Raw genomic sequence first — 17710 nt, 5'->3', positions numbered from 1 at the left:
GTTTCCTTCTTCCTCCCCCGCCCCCTCTTCACTACCGGGGATGGAACTCAGAGCTTCTTGGATGCTAGGATTTTTTTTTTATATATATATCTGTAAAACTAAACTAGAACCCCCGGCAACAATTTCGATGTTTAGTTTTGAGACAGGGTCTTCATACGTTGCCCAGGCTGGCCTTGAGATCCTCCTGCCTGAGATGACAGACTTTAGCTACCAGGTGCTTGGACAATGGGCTGGGCGCTCAGGGTCAGCTACGTGGGTCCCTGAAGGTGACAGGAAGCCGGGTTTGAGGGGTGGGTGAAGTTTTCTATCTCAAAGCTCCTTGGGATAGCGTGGGGGCTGTTATTGGGAGGTTTAGGCTCTCCTGCTGGGGAGGAAAGAGTTAAAAGTGTGCTGTACCTCCGCAAGGCATCAGGTTTCTTGGGTCCAGGTTCCTCCTGGAAGGGGTGGAGCTAGGCTGGCCCCTGGGCCTCTCAGTAGCCTCAGGCTTGGCTAAGTCCTGCTGAGGAAGCATGGGGAAGTGGCCGAGAAAGAGACTCCGACTGGACATCCTCACCTGACTGTCCCCAAATCCACAGCCATGGCCCTGTCCCCATCTCTTGGCCATGGATTCCCCTCGGAGCCCCTCAGCCAACCCCTGGGTGCTCCTAGGGAGCCGGACATTACTGGATGCACCATCGGCCCTGTGCCTGGAGAGGAGACAAGCAGGTGGGATTCCAAGGAGGGGACAGTGGGAAGGGCCACGTGTGACCACGCTTGACTAGGACATGTTGGAAACTGGGCATGGAGTTTGGGTAGAAAAGGAGGCACAGTGGTTCATCGGGGCCCCATCAACATTCCTTATCTTCAGGTCAGAGCAGGCCCAGGCCTCCTTGGGCCCTCCCGAGCACATCACAGGTGAACTGAAGGACACCGAGCCTGCCCCCGGGCCCCCAGGACTACCCCTGGCCTCTTCCCATGAGCATCAAGATGGGGGGAAGCGCTGCGAGGTGAGCTGACCATACCCTTTGTGCCAGCCCACTTCCTCCCTGTTCCCGAGAATCTGCCTCTTGCTCTAGGAATGATAGGTGACTCTGAGGAGGTGTTGGTGTCTGTGGAGGAAGGGACTCTGGAGGAAGGGACACTGTAAGGATGTTCGCCAACCAGTATAGAAGTATTTCAGTTATTTTTAATTTCTTGTGTATTTATTGTGTGTGTGTGTGTGTGCACATGCATGTGGGGAGGCCAGAGGGTCAATGTCACTCGGTCACTCCCCACCGTATCTTTTGAGACAGGGTCTCTCTCTCACTGAACCTGGAGCTCACTCATTTGGCTAGGTTGGCTGGCCAGTGAGCTCCGGGAACCTGCCTGCCTCGACCTCTCCAGCACTGGCGTTACCGAGCGGTGCCACATGCTTGTGTTCTTTGTGTGCTGGGAATCCAGATTCGGGCCATCACCCTCACTTCACAGAAAACGCTTTATCCACTGGGCCAGCTTCCCCACCTCATTTGAGACAGGCTCTCACTAAGTAGCTTAGGCTGGCCTTGAACCTTCAAGTCTCTTGCCTCAGAGAGCTGGGATTTTAAGTATGTATCTCCATTTCCAAGCTTGGCATATTTCAGTATTTTACCAAGTAGGAAATCATAATTTCATTAATGGCCTTAGTACAGCCCCATTCCTTTTGGGGGGGGCACTCTGCTCCATTATCCCTCCCAGTTTAGACGCATATAAGGAGGTTTCTTGAAAGCTTGAGATCCTGAAGACCTTGAATTAGTTGTCTCCAACCTTGGGGTAACAGGCTGCCGAGTGGGGGCAGCTCCAGTGTTGCCCTGGAGACGGGCATTGCTTCAAAGAAGCATGTACAAGGCGGCAGCCTGCATGGGAGGGGGGCATTGCATTGGCTCGCCGGCCCTGATCTGGGCCCCTGTAATCTCCAGCATGCTGTCTCTGGCCTGGAAGTCCTAGAAACGGAGCAGGACAGCCTACGTCTTTGTCTGTTGGGGCTGAGCTTCCAGCTACAGGACCTGGAACAAGGCCTTGGATCTTGGACACTGGCCCACAGCAGGATTGTCCAGCTGCAGGTGGGCAGTGGGGGGCCAGCGGGAGTAGGCAGAGTCCTAGGCATGGGTGCAAGCTTCCTGGGTGGAAAGTGGGTTTAGTACATATTCTGACTTCTGCCTAGGACACGGAGGAGGAAATAAGTCCGGGTTTCGGGGGTCTGGTATCACGGTCATGTGTGTCAGTGTTTAACCATGTGTCTAACCATGTGTCTAACCATGTGTCTAACCATGTGTCTAACCATGTGTCTAACCATGTGTCTCAGGCCCTACAGGCAGAGCTGCGCGGGGCAGCCGAGCGCGTGGATGCATTGCTGGCCTTTGGTGAGGGGCTGGCAGAGAGGAGTGAGCCCAGGCTCTGGGCCTCTCTGGAGCGGGTCCTGAGGGCCCTGGGAACCCACCGAGACACCATCTTCCAACGGCTCTGGCAGCTGCAGACACAGCTGATCAGCTATAGCCTGGTAGGCCCTGCCCCGGTCGTCCCCAGCCCAGGCCCCAACCCCCCCAACTCCCATGACATCTGTCCTCTGCTCCAGGTGCTTGAGAAGGCCAACCTCCTGGACCGGGACTTGGAAGCTGAGGGAGACTCAGACGGGCCAGCACCTGGTGGAATCTGGGGGCCCTGGGCACCCGGTACCCTCCCTTCTCCTGCAGAGTTGGAATGGGACCCAGCAGGGGATGTTGGGGGTCTTGGGCCCTCAGGGCAAAAGATATCTCGGGTACCAGGAGCTCCCTGTGAGCTGTGTGGCTACAGGGGATCCCAGGGCAGCGGACAGGGCCTTGAGGTGAGATCAGCCCCCCTCAAAGGCCCTCCTCTACTTGGCCGGACACCATAGGGCACCTCTCTGTATCTTCTAGCATGGCCTTTCCTTTCTTTTTTTTTTTTTTTTTTTTTTTTTGGCCTTTCCTTTCAAGGAGGACTTGGCTCTGTCTCCCCTCTAAGCGCCCCCCCCCCCCATCTCTCTCTCCATATTCATGCTATGCAGCACAGGCTGGCCTTGAACTCACGATCCTCATGCTAAGTGCTGGGATTATAGGCATGACCTGCATGCCCACCTATCTATGTTCACCATAAATGTCACCATGATTCTCTTGTGCTTGTCCTGGTCTCTATGAATCCATTTGCTCTCCTTCCTCTTATCTTTGTCCTCTTATTCTGCTCTTCCGTGTGCCACAGGCATAATCCTGACCCTCCTCCAAACACAGCAGCCTCACTCCCATCCAAGCGCAAGATGCATGCCCAGCTCACCTCTCCCCTTTCAGCCCAGTCTCCTTACGTGCCACCTCTTCAGAGAGCTCTTGTGACCCCACTTAGCATTTCCAACCATTATTTCCTGATATCCTTACCACAGCGTGATACGACACATTTACTTGTTAATTTTTTACCTCTCTGGGTAGACTGTTGGGCTCCACAGGGACCAGGATTTTACCCAATTCCACCCTCACCATGCCTCCTAGAAGTGTACCTGGAGTGTAATAGACACTCATTAAATATTTGCTGAGTGAATGAATAAGTAAAGTTTCTCTCCTCTTGGTTTCTTTGGCTCTGCCCTCTGTCTTTCTCATGAGATCTGGGTGTACCTGCATAATTTCGTCTCTGTGGCATCTCCTTCCAGACCCTTCCATAACTATACTACCAGTCTTCCAAGAACCACGAACCTTTCTCTTCCCACAGGACCTGCTCACGTTGGGGCTCAGCCACCGGAAACACTTAGCAGCTCACCATCGAAGGCGTCTCCGGAAGCCTCAGGTGAGCCAGGAGCACAAGGGGGTGTTGATGGCAGGTAAAAGAGACCCAACCCATATTGACTGCCACACACATGCCATGAATTCAGGACCTAAAAATGTATCAGGGCTCAGTCCCTGTCTTTTGGCCTCCTCTCTAGCCCCAGCTGCTACAGTCCCTTTTCCCGGGATTTCTAACCTACCCCTGTGACCCATGACCTACTAGCAGTAGCCAAAGTCCAGGGCCTGACTTCACCTGCCCAGCTTGGGTCATGGGCTGCACCCTGAACTGCTCTGATTGGCCAGCTCTGAGTCACATGCCCCATCACGGACGAGGGGAAAATGGAAATCAGTTTAACGCGACCCTGAAGGTCTGAATGTGGAGGCATGCACACACCCACATACCATCCCACCAATGCTATCAGGAAAAGGGCAATGGATGCACAAAGGACAGATACAGACACCCACCACACTATTAAGTTCATGTGTGGTTCAGGGGTGCCAGGGAAGGAGGGGAAATAAGCTAGCCCTGTAGGTCTAGAGTAGGAAGAGAATGTCCCCCACTTAGATATCGCTTCCTTTCATTCTACTGCTGGCCGCTGTCTACCCTCAGGACAAGAAGAGGCAAGCATCTCCCAGTCCACCGGATGTGATGCTGGCGGTGGACCATGGGTGAGAATGGGGCTGGCGTGCCGGTGAGAGGGATCATGGTGGCGGCCCGCCCTTGTTTTTAATGCTCTGTCTCTTCTCAGGCTCCCCCCTGCTTCTGCACCCAGGCGGCCCCTGACCCTCTTCTTTCTCCTTCTCTTCTTCCTTCTGCTGGGTGCCACGTTGTTGCTGCCCTGGTCAGGGGTCCCCTGCTGTGCTCATGCCCGACTGGCCAGGACGCCCTACCTGGTGCTCAGCTACGTCAATGGTCTCCCTCCAATCTGAGTCCACAGCCCAGACATGTGTATTAAATGGTTGCTTTCCAAAGATGTCTAAGAATATTGAGTGCTTGAGAACCTGGAAATGGAGACAGCCTGGGTATGTTTCGACAGCCCCTTTTATACCTGTGTGTGAGGGCAGAACACGGAACCGAATGAGCCTCCCTCAGCTGGGGTTCCCCAGATTGTAATGCAAAAGCCCAAGTTGTTGATTTTGAGAGCCGACAAAGGGAAGAGTGGTAGGAAAGTGAGGGTGGGTCCAGGAAAGGGAGAAAGAGTGGGCGGCTGCTCTGGGTACCCAGAGTGCCAAGTGGCTGGGGACCCTGGGAAACCTGTGCAGCACACTCAAACTTGTTCCATGAGGTCTCCTTTGGGGGAGGCGGACTCCCCAATACTTCCTGTCTATCTGTCTGTCCTTCCCGTGAACACCAGTCTCTGGGGGTTGGGGAGAAAGAAAGCCCAGATGGCACCCGCCACAGGAAGTCAGAGGCAGGTGTGAGGCCGGGCCAGGTGCTGTGGGTGAGCTGCCAACACCCATGCCGTCTCACATCCATTCTGGAGATGGTCCCATGTTCTACACAGAGGGGTGCAGGCTGTTACCACTAGCTCAGAACTGTGAGGCACCCTTTTCTGGGAGATATTTTTCCCTGGTAGGGTCTTACTGCATAGTCCAGAGCAGTTTTGAACCCCTGGGCCTCCTGCCTCGACCTCCAGAGGACTGGGATGTGTGCCATCAGGCCTAGCTAATAGTTCTGTTCTGTGTTGCTGATACCCAGGGCCTGGCACATGCCGGGCAAGTGCTCCACCACTGAGCCACATCTCTAGTCCAAACTCCTGGACTAGCCAACACCAGGCTGCAGTCTAGTCTCCTCAAACCTAAGGTCCAGGGGAAGACGGGGGAACAGACTGAAACACAAGAATGAGGCCGAGACCTGTGCTGACCCCAGATGCACACTGAACACAGCTGTTCCCTGTGGGGGCCCCAGATGTTTACTGAACACAGCTCCTCCTCCCTGTGGTGCTCTCCAAGCTGCACACAGAACACACACCTCGAATTCCCACAACCCGACAAGGCCCACTGTAGCCAGGTGCAAACCAAAGTCAGGGCCGAGGCCACGCAGGAGTGAGTGACTAAAGCCAAGTCTGCCGTGACTTTAATGGAAATGGAAGTTTAGTTGTGTGGGTAACTGAGAAATTCAGGACTTCTGGCACAACTAGATCCCACATGATGTCTCTATCTCTGCACCAATCCCGGCCCCCTTTTCATTCATAACCTAGTGGCCAGATTGTCCCATCAATTCAGCAGCCAATAGGATCCCTCTCCCTTTAACTTCTACACGGAAGTCCCAAGCAGGGCTCCTCTGGCTTAGACTACATGCTCCACCTTCACCAGGGGCCACAGTCAGTTCTGTGGGGATCATGGAGACTAAACAGGAAGTGTGTCTTCAAAGGAAACTGAAATGGTTCCTGGAAATGCACAAAAGGGCACTCAGGGTCTGGGAAGCAGTGGCTTCCAGGAGACTCCACGCTAAGCGTTGGGTGTGCTAAGGGATGTACCAGAGAATCTGCAATTATGGTCTGTCTTTCTAAATACATTTATTTATTATTTGTGTGTGTGCACACAAGCAGACGGACATCGAAGGACAAATTGCCATAGTTAGTCCTCGTCTTCTAAAATGTGGTCCCCTAGGATGTGAACTCAACTTTGTCAGGCTTGGCACCAAACTGCTTTATCCACTGCACCATCTGGCCCATTTTTTTCTTTTCTTTTCTTTTCTTTTTTTTTTTTGAGACAAGGTGTCTATATAGCTCATGGCACCTAGGGCAGGTTAAGCTCAGTGGTCAGAGCACTTGCTCAGCAAACACAAGGCCCTAAGTTCATGCCCAGAACCACAAACAAAACAAACAACAAACCAGCATATGTTGTGGTAGAACATGCCTGTGGTCCTAGCATCTGGACGTAGTGGCATGACAGGCTGGAAGCCATCATCCCTTACATGGTCAGATTGAACTACGTTGAGTCTGTCTCAAAAACTAAACCAACCAAGATCATCTTGATGATCAAAACTGAGGCTGAGAGATGAACAGGTAGCTAACATCCCATGGTGAGGGGTAATAAAATTGAGGTAACAGCCACATGTAAGTAGCGTCATAGCCTCTTTTTCTGTCACACAACAAGCCTCAGCTGGGACCCCACCTGCCTCTCCACCCTTGGCATGGAAGTACGTGTTTCCAATCCCAGAGTTTACAGGCTGAGGCAGAAGGAACTCAATGCTGAGACCAGCCTAGGCTACATCATAGCAAGACCATCTCAAAAGAAACAAAAAGCAAAAACCCCTAAGGACAGAAAATCTTAAGACAATCGACAAGGAAGTAAGTACATCTCACATTTATTCCCTTTATACAAGAATCCTGAGGAAGACTAACAGTAGGAACTGTCTCTTAGAAACGCCCAGAAGGGATTCTCCAGGTGTCTTTGGCGGATCAGCTGGGACGAGCTACTGTAAACCCTCCCTTACAATCCTGGTTTGTCACAATGAGTGGGACACGGTTTTCCAAACCGGACTGTGAATTTCTCACGGTTCATCTGGGTATTTTATTAAACTTGCTAGGGCAAAAGTCTGCTTTTCTCCGCGTTAAAAACAGCAAAGGGCAGGCCCTCAAGAGCGCGGGGTGGGTGTGTTCTCAGAAGTCAAGAGAGGCGTCTCGGCTCCTATTCGTCCATGGGAGGAGGACGTGCGTTTGTGCTCACTGACTTTGGGTTAGCGCATCACAACATGCATGGTGCAGGCTGCCGGTGCCACAGCATGCCTGGAACCTTCCTGGTGAGGGAGTGTCTGATCTCTCATCCTGCATCAAGAAAGTTCGGCTGTCTCTCAAGACATCTCACCTTCCATCAGCTGAGTTCCCGATCTTGCCCCAAACTGTCCGGAGGCACCCTTCTCTGGGTCTGTCACCGTCCACCGGATCTCGTCTCCCGTGCCCCTGTGCCTTCACAAGGACTCTTTGGGCTATCGCTATCGTCCAGCGTGGTCCCTGGGGTTGTCGTGTCGGTGGGTTCCTCAGTCGGTCCCCGAGTGCGCACGAAGGTACCCATGGCCGTGGCGTGGCCGGAACGCAGCAGCTGTAGCTGGCGCCGTCCCCGGCGGTACAGATACTCGATACGCAGCACGTCGGTGCGCGGAAGGCTGGCGTGCTGCCGGAACTCGGCTCGCACCCGCGCCTCGGCGCCGGGTTTCCCCCGCCCGGCACGCAGCAGCTCTCGGTACAGGCTCAGAACTTGCCTCTGCAGCCTGCTGGGCCGGCTCATGATCGCTGGGTCGCAGGCAGTCGCAGCAAACCCGCCGGAAGCACCGCCCCAGCGCACAGTCCTAGGAAGCTAAAGGGCAAGGCAACGGCCACGGCCGCGAGAGGTCCCGCCTCCCGTGTTCCGGTGCTGCCGCATCCGATTGGTTGGTGCCGCAGTACGTCACGGCGGCTTTAGTTGGGGGCGGGGACGGAGTCGCTGGTCCTCTGGTCGACTCTAAAGGGAATTGGTGTCCTTGAGCCGACTGTGGTTATGAAGTACTTGTGAACTTGAATTCAGGGAAGGGAAAGGAACTAAGCGATTAGACTCTGGCTGAGAGTTGGAGGAAACAGTCCTGATTCCAGGGAGGACGGAAAGCGAAGGTTCGAATCTGTGGGTCACCAAAGGACACAAGGACATTGGGAAAGGACAAACAGTTGGGAAAGTATATAAGCTGACATGATCGCTCCATGGTATGGTTAAGGGGAAGATTTTTATTGTAGATATGAAAGAGGTCAGCCAGAGACATCTAGAAGAGTCCAAAGCAGAGAAAGTAGCCTGGACGTGGCCAGGGCTGTGTGCGAGAGAGGGGAGGATACCAGGGGATAGAGAATAGAGAAAACACAATGAGAGGAGCAGAGGCGGAGCATAGAGACAGAACAGAGAGAACAGCAGGGTTGTAAGGAGAATGAGTATCTGGGGGCGGGGAAGCCTGCAAGCTGGAGGGAGTTTAGGATAGGGGAGGAGGTGAGGATGCTTTGAAATGTGTAACAGGTACTTGTGGTACTGAGGGAACCTGAAGGCTAGCATGGGCTCTGATGTGCTGGTAAGTCTTCTGCCAGAGGTAAGGGAGTGACTCTTTTTGGTAGATGAGAATCAACTTCACAAATTCCTGAGGGATGTTGTTTTTTGTCTAACTGCCAGAATTTGGGAAAAGGAGTTTCTTCATACCTGACAGACTGGAACTGGCTATGTAGACTAGACTGGCCTGGAACTCCAAAGATCTCTGTGCCTCTGCCTCTCCAGTGCTGGGATTAAAGGTGTGCACAACCACAAGAGCCTTATATTTGTGTGTGTGTGTGTGTGTGTGTGTGTGTGTGTGTGTGTGTGTGTGATATCCTCTGGAACTGGGGTTACACATGGTAGTGAGCCAACATGTGGGTGCTGGGAATGGAATCCAGGTACCCCAAAAGAGCAGCTAGTGCTCTTAACAACTTAGCTATCTCTTCCGAATGTGTGTATGTGCACTCATGGACAGACTGGTGTCTTGGAGACCAAAGGAGAGGGTCAGAGCCCATGAAGCTGGAGTGACAGGCCATTGTGAATCTCATGGGTGCTGAGTCTAAGAAAAATTAAGCAGAGAGGCAGACAGACTCCATTTCAACAGGCTGAGACTGCTTTATTGGAACAGCAAGGGGCCCCAACATCCATGGGATGAAGGTTGAGTGCATTTAGAGGGGCTGAGGGACATGTGTATATTTACATACACAGATACATAGGAAGTTACAGATTTTTTTGGGGGGGCGGAGCAGGATGGGTTGGTTTTAATACCCAGATATACTGTTTCTGCAGCTGGAGCAGGTCAGGCTGGGGCTAAGTCATTCTTTATGGCTAAGGGCTATTGCACAGAACAGCCTGATTCAATTCCTCATGACCTGAAGGCTATTACCCAACACTGAGACTTGAACTCAGGTCCTCTGGAAGAGCAGCAAGTCTTTTTAACTGCTCGTCTCTCCAGTTTTCTCCCTTTGTTCCGCGGTATGGTCTTGCTGTGTAGCACCAGTGGGAAGCCCTTACAAGCTGTTGGGCTGGCCTGGCCGTCCTCCCAGGCTGTGAGGTGTCATGCTACTTACACTGGGGCAGGGGAGGGTAATGGACCCTGCCCTCTTACATTCCTCAGGAAAGGGAATAAGTGAGGGACCCCTGGGCAAGCCCAAAGCCCTCTGCCCAGTGCACTGCTATGCCTCTGCTCATGTAGGTGAGCCAAGTCACTGGGACACAGAGCTCATTTCCATCTTATATATGTTCCTAAAAGAAGCTTTGGGGTGTGTGTGTGTGTGTGTGTGTGTGTGGTGATCTGTCTCATTTCTCTTATTTATGCCTTAATAATAACCTGTTTTTATAATTTTTCTATCTAAACTGTTTTCTGAACACTTACTTTATGCCAGGCACCACTCTGTATACTTCAATGTTTTGTTTTGAAACAGAATTTCTCTGTGTAGCCCTGGTTATCCTGGAACTCACTTTGTACACCAGGCTGGCCTTGAACTCACAAAGATCTACCTGCATCTGCCTCCCTAGTGTGGAGTTTTCCTGTCCCATAGCTGCTCTCAAATAATCACTCAGAGGCTTATATTAATTACAAATGCTCGGCCAGTAGCTGAGGCTTGTTACTAGCTAACTCTTACATTTTAATTGACCCATTTCCATTAATCTATATATTGCCACGTGACTCGTGGCTTTGCCTGTCCTCTGGCATCTCCTGCTCCCTCAGCTGCTGGCTGGTATCACCCTTGACCCCACCCTTCTCCTTTCCAGCCTTCTCATTAGTGCTAGCGTTAAAGGCGTATGCCAACATCACCCGGCTATACTTTCATTATTTGTTTTCTGTTATTTATGTTGCACATGGCCAGAGATGTATCTTGGATGGTAGAGTTCTTGTCTGGCACGTATGAATCCCCAACACTGAATAAAACCAGTTGTGGTAGTGTACAACTTTATTCCAGCCTGGGTACATAACAAGACTCTGCCTTAAAACAAAACCAACAAAAAGCTCCTGAGGTGACCAGTGTGTCCACTTTGTGGTAGTGTGGCAATGTCAGTGCAGATGTGTCTGTTCTTTTGACTTGTTCCTCTTGCTGGGGGCCATCTCTTCATTCTCAGGATCCTCTGGGTTTTAAACTTCCATGCCTTTCCTGTCAAGGCTCTTTATCTCCAAGACATCTGTGTCAAACAGGCTGAAGGTCTTGCTTTATTTTCCTGTGGATTGAAGGCCATAAAACCGGAAACATATACTATTCCCCCTGCCAGGGCTCCACCCAAGACTTTCTGGTCGTGGCCTCTCAATTTGCCTTTGGAGAACTGGCCCTGCTCTCTGTGGTGTTTCCTAGGTGATATGCTTTTTCTCTGCTTCCAGATGTGGACAGATTCCCTGAGACCTGTCCCATCAGCCAACCAATGTGATTGGCTTAGAGATGAGAAAATGCCTTTGGAACATTGAGGATCAGACCTGAGACTTTTGCTCAAACTAATGAGAAATAATGAGGATAACTAAGCTATAGGAACTTGAAATGGTGCCTCCATCTCTGCCCACAAACACAAGAATAGTCTGAGAATTAAGCTATAGTTTTCAAATATCCACTGTTTATGTCTTCCCAGAATTAGGATATTGAGCTGTACACCTGACTGCTCAGCTAAAGATGCATCATCCTCCTTCGTAGCCAGATGATAGAGTTCTACAAAGTGTTGGCATCTGGGGAATACAAGAAAGTGATATGTGCCGTTTCTGGGCTGTATCCTTGAAAGAGACCCAATCCCTTTGCCGCCACCCTGCCCTTCCATAGTGCATCAGGACATGGTGGGGACCAGGTTATGACTGCCACTTGGGAGGCATAGCCAGACACACCTGAGAAAGCTCACCCAGGCATGGTGGTGCATGCCTGTAAACCCCACCACTTGAGAGATGAAGATAGGGAGTTCAAGGCCTGTGGGATGACCCATCCCTAACAGGCTTGAGGGCTTGAGGGCCAGACGGCCCAAACAAGTAAAAAAGATACTTTCTGAGAGCCAGCCTGGGTCTGCCTGATGGTCTTAGCAACAACAGCTAAACATGATCTGGAGATGGCCTGGACCAATGAGAGGCAGCCATGTCACACCAGCTGACGCATATTCATCAGACCTCCCCCCAGGGTGGAGTGGAGGGTGTATAAGGCTTGCCTCTTCCTGAATAAACTGAGCTTGTTATTTCGATATTCTCCCCAAGTCTGCGTGGTTTGACTCTGCACCTACTTGGCCCTCACCCCCAAAGGGAACAACAGCAAGGACCCTACTACAAAGGCCACCCTGTGCTGTATAAGACCCTGTCTTGAAAGAAGGAAGATTGGAGGGATGGCTTAGTGGTTAAGAGCACTTTGAATAGAAATGGCCCCATAGGCATATAGATTTGAATGCTTGGTCACCCAGGATGGCACTATAAGGAGGTGTGGCCTTGTTGGAGGAAGTGTGTCACAAGGGGTGGGTTTTGGGTTTCAAATGCTCAAGCCAGGCCCAGCAGCTCATCTCTCTTCCCGCTGCCTGCCAATCCAGATGTAGAACTCTCAGCTCTTTCCCCAGCACCATGTCTGCCTGCATGTGCCATGCTTCCACCATGACAGTAATGGACTATAAGCCAGTCCCAATTAAATATTTTCCTTCATAAAAGTTGCTGTGGTCATGGTGTCTCTTCATAGCAACAGAAAACCTAAACTAAGACAGACGTTCCTAGTACCCATGTAGGGTGACTCACAACTGCTGTAACTCAATGATGCCACCTTCTGGCCTCTGTGGGCACCGTCACACATGTGCACACACAGGGATGTTTTGCCTGCATGTGTATCTGCACAAAATGTGTGTGTAACACCAGTGGAGGTCAGAAGAGGTGTCAGATCCCCTTGGAAGAGTTATGGCTGGTTGTGAACCAAGATGTGGTGTGGTGATATTGTGTTCCCCAATATATTGTGCACCCCAATAAACTTATCTGGGGTCAGAGAACAGAACATCCACTAGACAGACATAGAGGCCAGAAAATGGTGGCACACACACCTTTAATCCTAGCATTCTGGAGGCAGAGATCCATCCGGTTCTCTGTGAGTTCAAAGACACACTGGAAACAACCAGACATGGTGACTCACGCCTTTAATCCCAGGAAGTGATGGCAGAAAGCAGAAAGGTATATAAGGCGTGAAAACCAGGAACTAGGCTGGTTAAGCTTTTAGGCTTTTGAGCAGCAGTTCAGCTGAGATCCATTCGGATGAGGACACGGAGGCTCCAAGTCTGAGGAAACAGAATCAGCTGAAGAATTGGCGAGGTGAGGTGGCTGTGGCTTGTTCTGCTTCTCTGATCTTCCAGCTTTCACCACAATACATGGCTCCAGGTTTGATTTTATTAATAAGACCTTCTAACAATTCGTGCTACAATGTGGGGCTGGAAACCAAACTCTAGTTCCTTTGCAAGAGCTTCAAGAGTATGCCTAACGGCTGAGCCATTGTTCCAGCCCACCTAGAGTTAATGAGTAGGGTTTTTTTTTGTTGTTGTTTTTTTACATTTGTTTATTTATTTATTTGGCTGGTGAGACATGCGTGCTCTGGTGTGAAGCTGAAGTGTGAAGTGTGAAGGTTAAGGACACCTTGTGGGAGTCACTTCTGTCCACGTGGGTCATACGGATTGAATTCAGGCTGTAAGACTTGCCTTTACCCACCGAGCCAACTTACCCATCTCCGAACGGGTCCTGAGTGACTGATTTCCTCCCACGGTCTATGGCAGGTGATAATACAAATACCAGCTACTCTGTTTTGACTTTTGTCAGGACTGGGGATGAAATCTTGGATTTTGCCCTAGTTAGGGTTACTATTGCTATGATGAAGCACCATGACCAAAAATAACATGGGGGAGGAGGAGGTTTACGTGGCCTTTGTGTCCTGCATCACAGTCCCCTGAGGGAAGCCAAGGCAGAGCTCAAGCAGGGCAGGAACCTGCGGGCAGGAGCTGATGCAGAGGTTCTGGAGGCTGCTGCTTACTGGCTTGCTCTCCATAGCTTGCTTAGCCTGCTTTCTTTCCTTCTTTCCTTCTTTTCTTCTTTCCTCCTCCCTTCCTTCCTTCCTTCCTTTCTTTTTTTCTGAGACTGGGTCTCTCTATGTAGCTCTGGCTGTCCTGGAACTCGCTCTGTAAACCAGGCTGGCCTTGAACTCGGAGATCTGCCTGCCTCAGCCCCTTGAGTGTGCACCACCACACCTGGCTCAGCCTGCTTTCTTTCAGCACCCAGGACCACCAGCTGGGGTGGCACCACCCACAATGGGCTGGGCCCTCCTCCCCCAGCCACTAATTAAGAAAATGCCCTCCAAAGCTGGAGAATGGTGAATGCCTTTAATCCCAGTACTGGAGAGACAGAGGCCAGCAGACTGAAGGGAGTAGGCAAAAGCGCCTAGGGCTGAGTACTGCCTTTTTTTTGTTTAAGTTTTATTTCACATACAGTGTTCTGTCTGCATGTATGCCTGCATGCCAGAAGAAGGCACCAGATCTCGTTGTAGATGGTTGTGAGCCGCTATGTGGTTGCTGGGAATTGAACTCAGGGACTCTGGAAAAGCAACCAGTGCTCTTAACCTCCGAGCCATCTCTGCAGCCCCGAGTACTGCCATTTGACTTCAGACTCCATTTTACCTGTAGGGTGAAATAAAGTTCAGGTTTCCAAGCCCTGGGTGTGGGGAGGAAGGGGCTGAGAACTTTCCAGTAGCTGGCCAACCTCCTCCCTGTACCATAGAAACAGTCGTTATGCGCGTCTTTAGTTCTCTAGAAACATCATGGCTGATCCTAACCACAGAAGGAACAAGTGAATCTGATTGGCTGGGCTGAAAGTCTTGCATTGTATATCAATTGACAATGATGGAAAATTCAAGGAAGCCCCTAATCTCTAAATCCTGATTCGTGAAAATGGCAACTGTAACTTGGCAACAAATGTTTGTGATTTTTACACTTATAAACCCCACTTCTGCCCCCGCTTGGGGCTGTCAGGAGAAACGAGGCTCCCGAGTCCTGCAGCCCTGATCGATCAGTGACCTGCTTATGTGGTGAAATATTAAAATCTTTGCAACCGGTAAGTGTTGTCTCTCTCCTTCCCCATGATGCATAATGGGCTGGGTGTAACACGGAGCTCTGAGTTTGAGGCCAACCTGGTCTACATAGTGAGTTCTGGGACAGCCAGACCTACATAGTGAGACCCTGTCTTGAACTCCCTTGCAAGAGAGAGAGAGAGAGAGAGAGAGAGAGAGAGAGAGAGAGAGAGATGTCCTTTAGGTTTGCCTACAGCCCAATCTTATGGAGGCAATCTCCTAATCCAGGTTCCCTCCTTTCAGATAACTCCAGCTTGTGGCAATTTGACACATAAAACTAGCCAGCACATAGCCCCACTGTGGACCACCCTGAGACTGGGGCAACATGAACAGGAAGCTCTGCCTGCCTTCATTCACCTCACCCTAATTCCAGCAGCTGTAACCAGGTTCAGGGTACCAGACTGCGCCGGACAGTGGGTATCCACCCACACACCAGTAGCAACACTCAGGCGCAGTCGTGGACACAGGTGGCACCATTCGGCACCACGCCCGTCGTATCACACACCCGTTTGTCACACGGCAGTAGCTGTCACCTGCACTGGACCTGGAGCATCTCTTGCTGCACACTCTTACGGTCTGGGAGAACACGCTGCATCTCTTGACTGGTAAAACCAGTGCAGCAGCCATCTCAAGGCTGGGGTGGGCTGCGGCGCCCCGGTGACTCTGAGGTGGAGAGAAGCAGAAGACACAGGCAGCTTGGGGTAGAGAACAGAGTCCCCCAGCAGGGTACTGATGGGTGGATAGGGAAGACAGAGACAGAGACAGGGGCTGTGGGAGAGAGCAACCTGGGGTACCAGAGAAGAGACTAGAAGACCGAAAACAGGGTCCCTAAAAGCCTCGTCACACATTTGCCAGATTGTCTCCTAGGTCCACAAGAAGTTGAAGGCTGTGTCTGCACAGAGCTGGGAGGCCCAGGAGGCAGGGCCAGAGACAGCTGTCCGGAGAAAAAGAGGAGTTCCAGGATCATGCTCACCTATGCGAGGTCATGCCGTGGGGGAAAGGGTTCTCAAGCTGCCAGGGGAGTCAGCTGGCAGGATCGGAGAGGCCAAAGAAGGAGGCATTAGAAAACCCGGGGATCCGAATCCATCAGAGTCCCGCTGCCATAGTCGAGGGTGCTTTTCATTTCTGTGACTCATAAAGAAGAATTTCACTAATTTGTGTCAGCCTGGTTGGGAAACTACTTGTAAAGCTGAGCTGGGAAGATAAAAAATTCTATGCTATCTTGGGCTACGTAGCTAGTTCAAGACCAGCCTGGTCTGCATAACGAATTCTGGGCCAATGAGTCCCTATCTCAAAACAGCAACAACAAATCGGTGGTGGTGTAATTTGGAGGCAGAACACTTACCTAGGATGTGCAAGGCCTGGGTTCTCTTGCCAGCACCATGGGAGAGAGGAAGAGGGAGAGGAGAGAGACTGAAATTAAAGCCGGGTGCAGTGGCATGTGCAGTAATCGCTCCTGAGCCTGAGGCAGGAGATTGGAGTCTGAGGACAGCCTGGGCAACATGGTGAGAACCAGTCTTAATTGGAAAAAGAAAAAGAAAAAAAAAAAACCCTAGGAGACATTAGAGGTTGGTAAATGGAAGCAGTCATTAGAGATCATAAAATGATTCAGTGGGAAGCTGGCCAGAGGCGCTGTGAAAGTCAGAAAGGATTCCGCGGGGATCAATGGTGGACTAATTGGATGGTCTGGCCTACTGAGAGGTCAGTGGAAGTTAAATGAGGAATAACAACAGAGCAGTGGGAGGGGGGGTGGGGGGTAAGTAGAGGAACAAGGGAAGGTCTAAGAAGGTGACAGAGGAACTGGTGGACCAGTCCATGGATCACCGAGGATCAAGGTGAGTGAGCGGCTTTGGGTAGCAGGGGGGTGGTGGGGCCAGAAGGTAAGTCAGTGAACAAACGCAGGGGGCAGGAAAGATGGGCCACACGCAGTTCTGTTAGAGTGCTAGGAGCTAGGCCAGGGGGAGTGTCATTGGGAAATTCAAAGCCAAGTATGGTGGGGCCTGTCTGTAATCTCTGCACTTGGGAGGTGGAGACAGGAGGTTCATGAGTTCAAGGTCATCGTCAGCTACACAATGAGTTTAAGGCCAGCTTCAAATGCAGAAGAATGTTTGAGAAAACAAAGCAAAAGAAAAACTGTTAAGTGGAGGGCCAGTGGGGGAGGGATCCGCAAACAAGCCTACTGGAAGGAGTTGGTAGCCATTGCAGCAGACATCTTTTGTTCCTGGAGTCCTAAGACGGAGCCGGATTCCAGAAAACCAACATTTCATATCTACTGTAAGTATGGTGGCTCACACACAAAAGGAGTTGGGGGCAGCCTGGGTTGCACTGTGAATTCTACACCAGTGTGACTTGGGGGCTTCTGTACAGTTTCAGAAGGTTAGTCCATAGTAACCATGATGGAGAGTGTGGCTGCACAAAGGCCCAGAGCTGGGCAGTAGCTGAGATTCACATGATCTGTAAGTTGCAGGCAATGAGAAGAGACTGGGCCTGGTGTGGGCTTTTGAAACCTCAGAGCCCACCCCCAGTGACACATGTCTTCCAACAAGGCCACGCCTCCTAATCCTTCCTGAACAGTTCCACTAACTGGTGCCCAAGCATTCAAACACATGAGCCTATGGGGGCCAGTTTCCTTCAAACTGCTACACCTGGTTATAGAGCCTGACCCAAAACAATAAGAACAGCAACAACAAAGGCAGGTCCAGCCGCCCATCCCAAAACCCAAGTGGAAAAAAGTAGTGGAGAAAAAACTCAAAGGGACTTTTTTCTCTTTTCTTTTTTTAAAATTTATCCTGCCTTGGTGTATGCCTACATGCCAGAAGAGGGCACCAGATCTCATTATAAGGCCTCTGGAAGAGCAGCCAGTGCTCTTAACCTCTG

General features: G+C 51.2%; 2 protein-coding genes across 5 annotated transcripts; one reads left to right on the top strand and one right to left on the bottom strand.

The window, feature by feature from the left end:
- Positions 1–48: 48 nt before the first annotated feature.
- On the top strand, positions 49–4890 carry Syne4 (spectrin repeat containing nuclear envelope family member 4). 4 transcript variants are annotated; one of them, XM_037202284.1, is made up of 8 exons: positions 49–705; positions 848–986; positions 1914–2057; positions 2300–2494; positions 2570–2666; positions 3709–3783; positions 4372–4430; positions 4609–4890. In XM_037202284.1, exons 1-8 carry the CDS (start codon positions 578–580, stop codon positions 4873–4875), a joined length of 1104 nt encoding a protein of 367 aa, XP_037058179.1. In that variant the 5' UTR covers positions 49–577; the 3' UTR covers positions 4876–4890. The 4 variants fall into 4 exon arrangements, with proteins under 4 accessions (XP_037058179.1, XP_037058184.1, XP_037058186.1 ...); XM_037202289.1 differs by having other exon boundaries at positions 408–705; positions 2570–2818; positions 4609–4735; XM_037202291.1 differs by having other exon boundaries at positions 411–705; positions 4511–4735.
- Positions 4891–7057: 2167 nt separating this feature from the next.
- Positions 7058–8104, bottom strand: Sdhaf1 (succinate dehydrogenase complex assembly factor 1). Its single transcript, XM_028855301.2, has one exon. It carries the CDS (start codon positions 7992–7994, stop codon positions 7638–7640), a length of 357 nt encoding a protein of 118 aa, XP_028711134.1. The 5' UTR covers positions 7995–8104; the 3' UTR covers positions 7058–7637.
- Between the last annotated feature and the right edge of the window lie 9606 nt (positions 8105–17710).

Source organism: Peromyscus leucopus, chromosome 1 (genome assembly GCF_004664715.2).
Source record: "Peromyscus leucopus breed LL Stock chromosome 1, UCI_PerLeu_2.1, whole genome shotgun sequence".
In the NCBI taxonomy this organism is placed as follows: domain Eukaryota; kingdom Metazoa; phylum Chordata; class Mammalia; order Rodentia; family Cricetidae; genus Peromyscus; species Peromyscus leucopus.
This window is presented reverse-complemented; position numbering and strand designations above follow the sequence as displayed.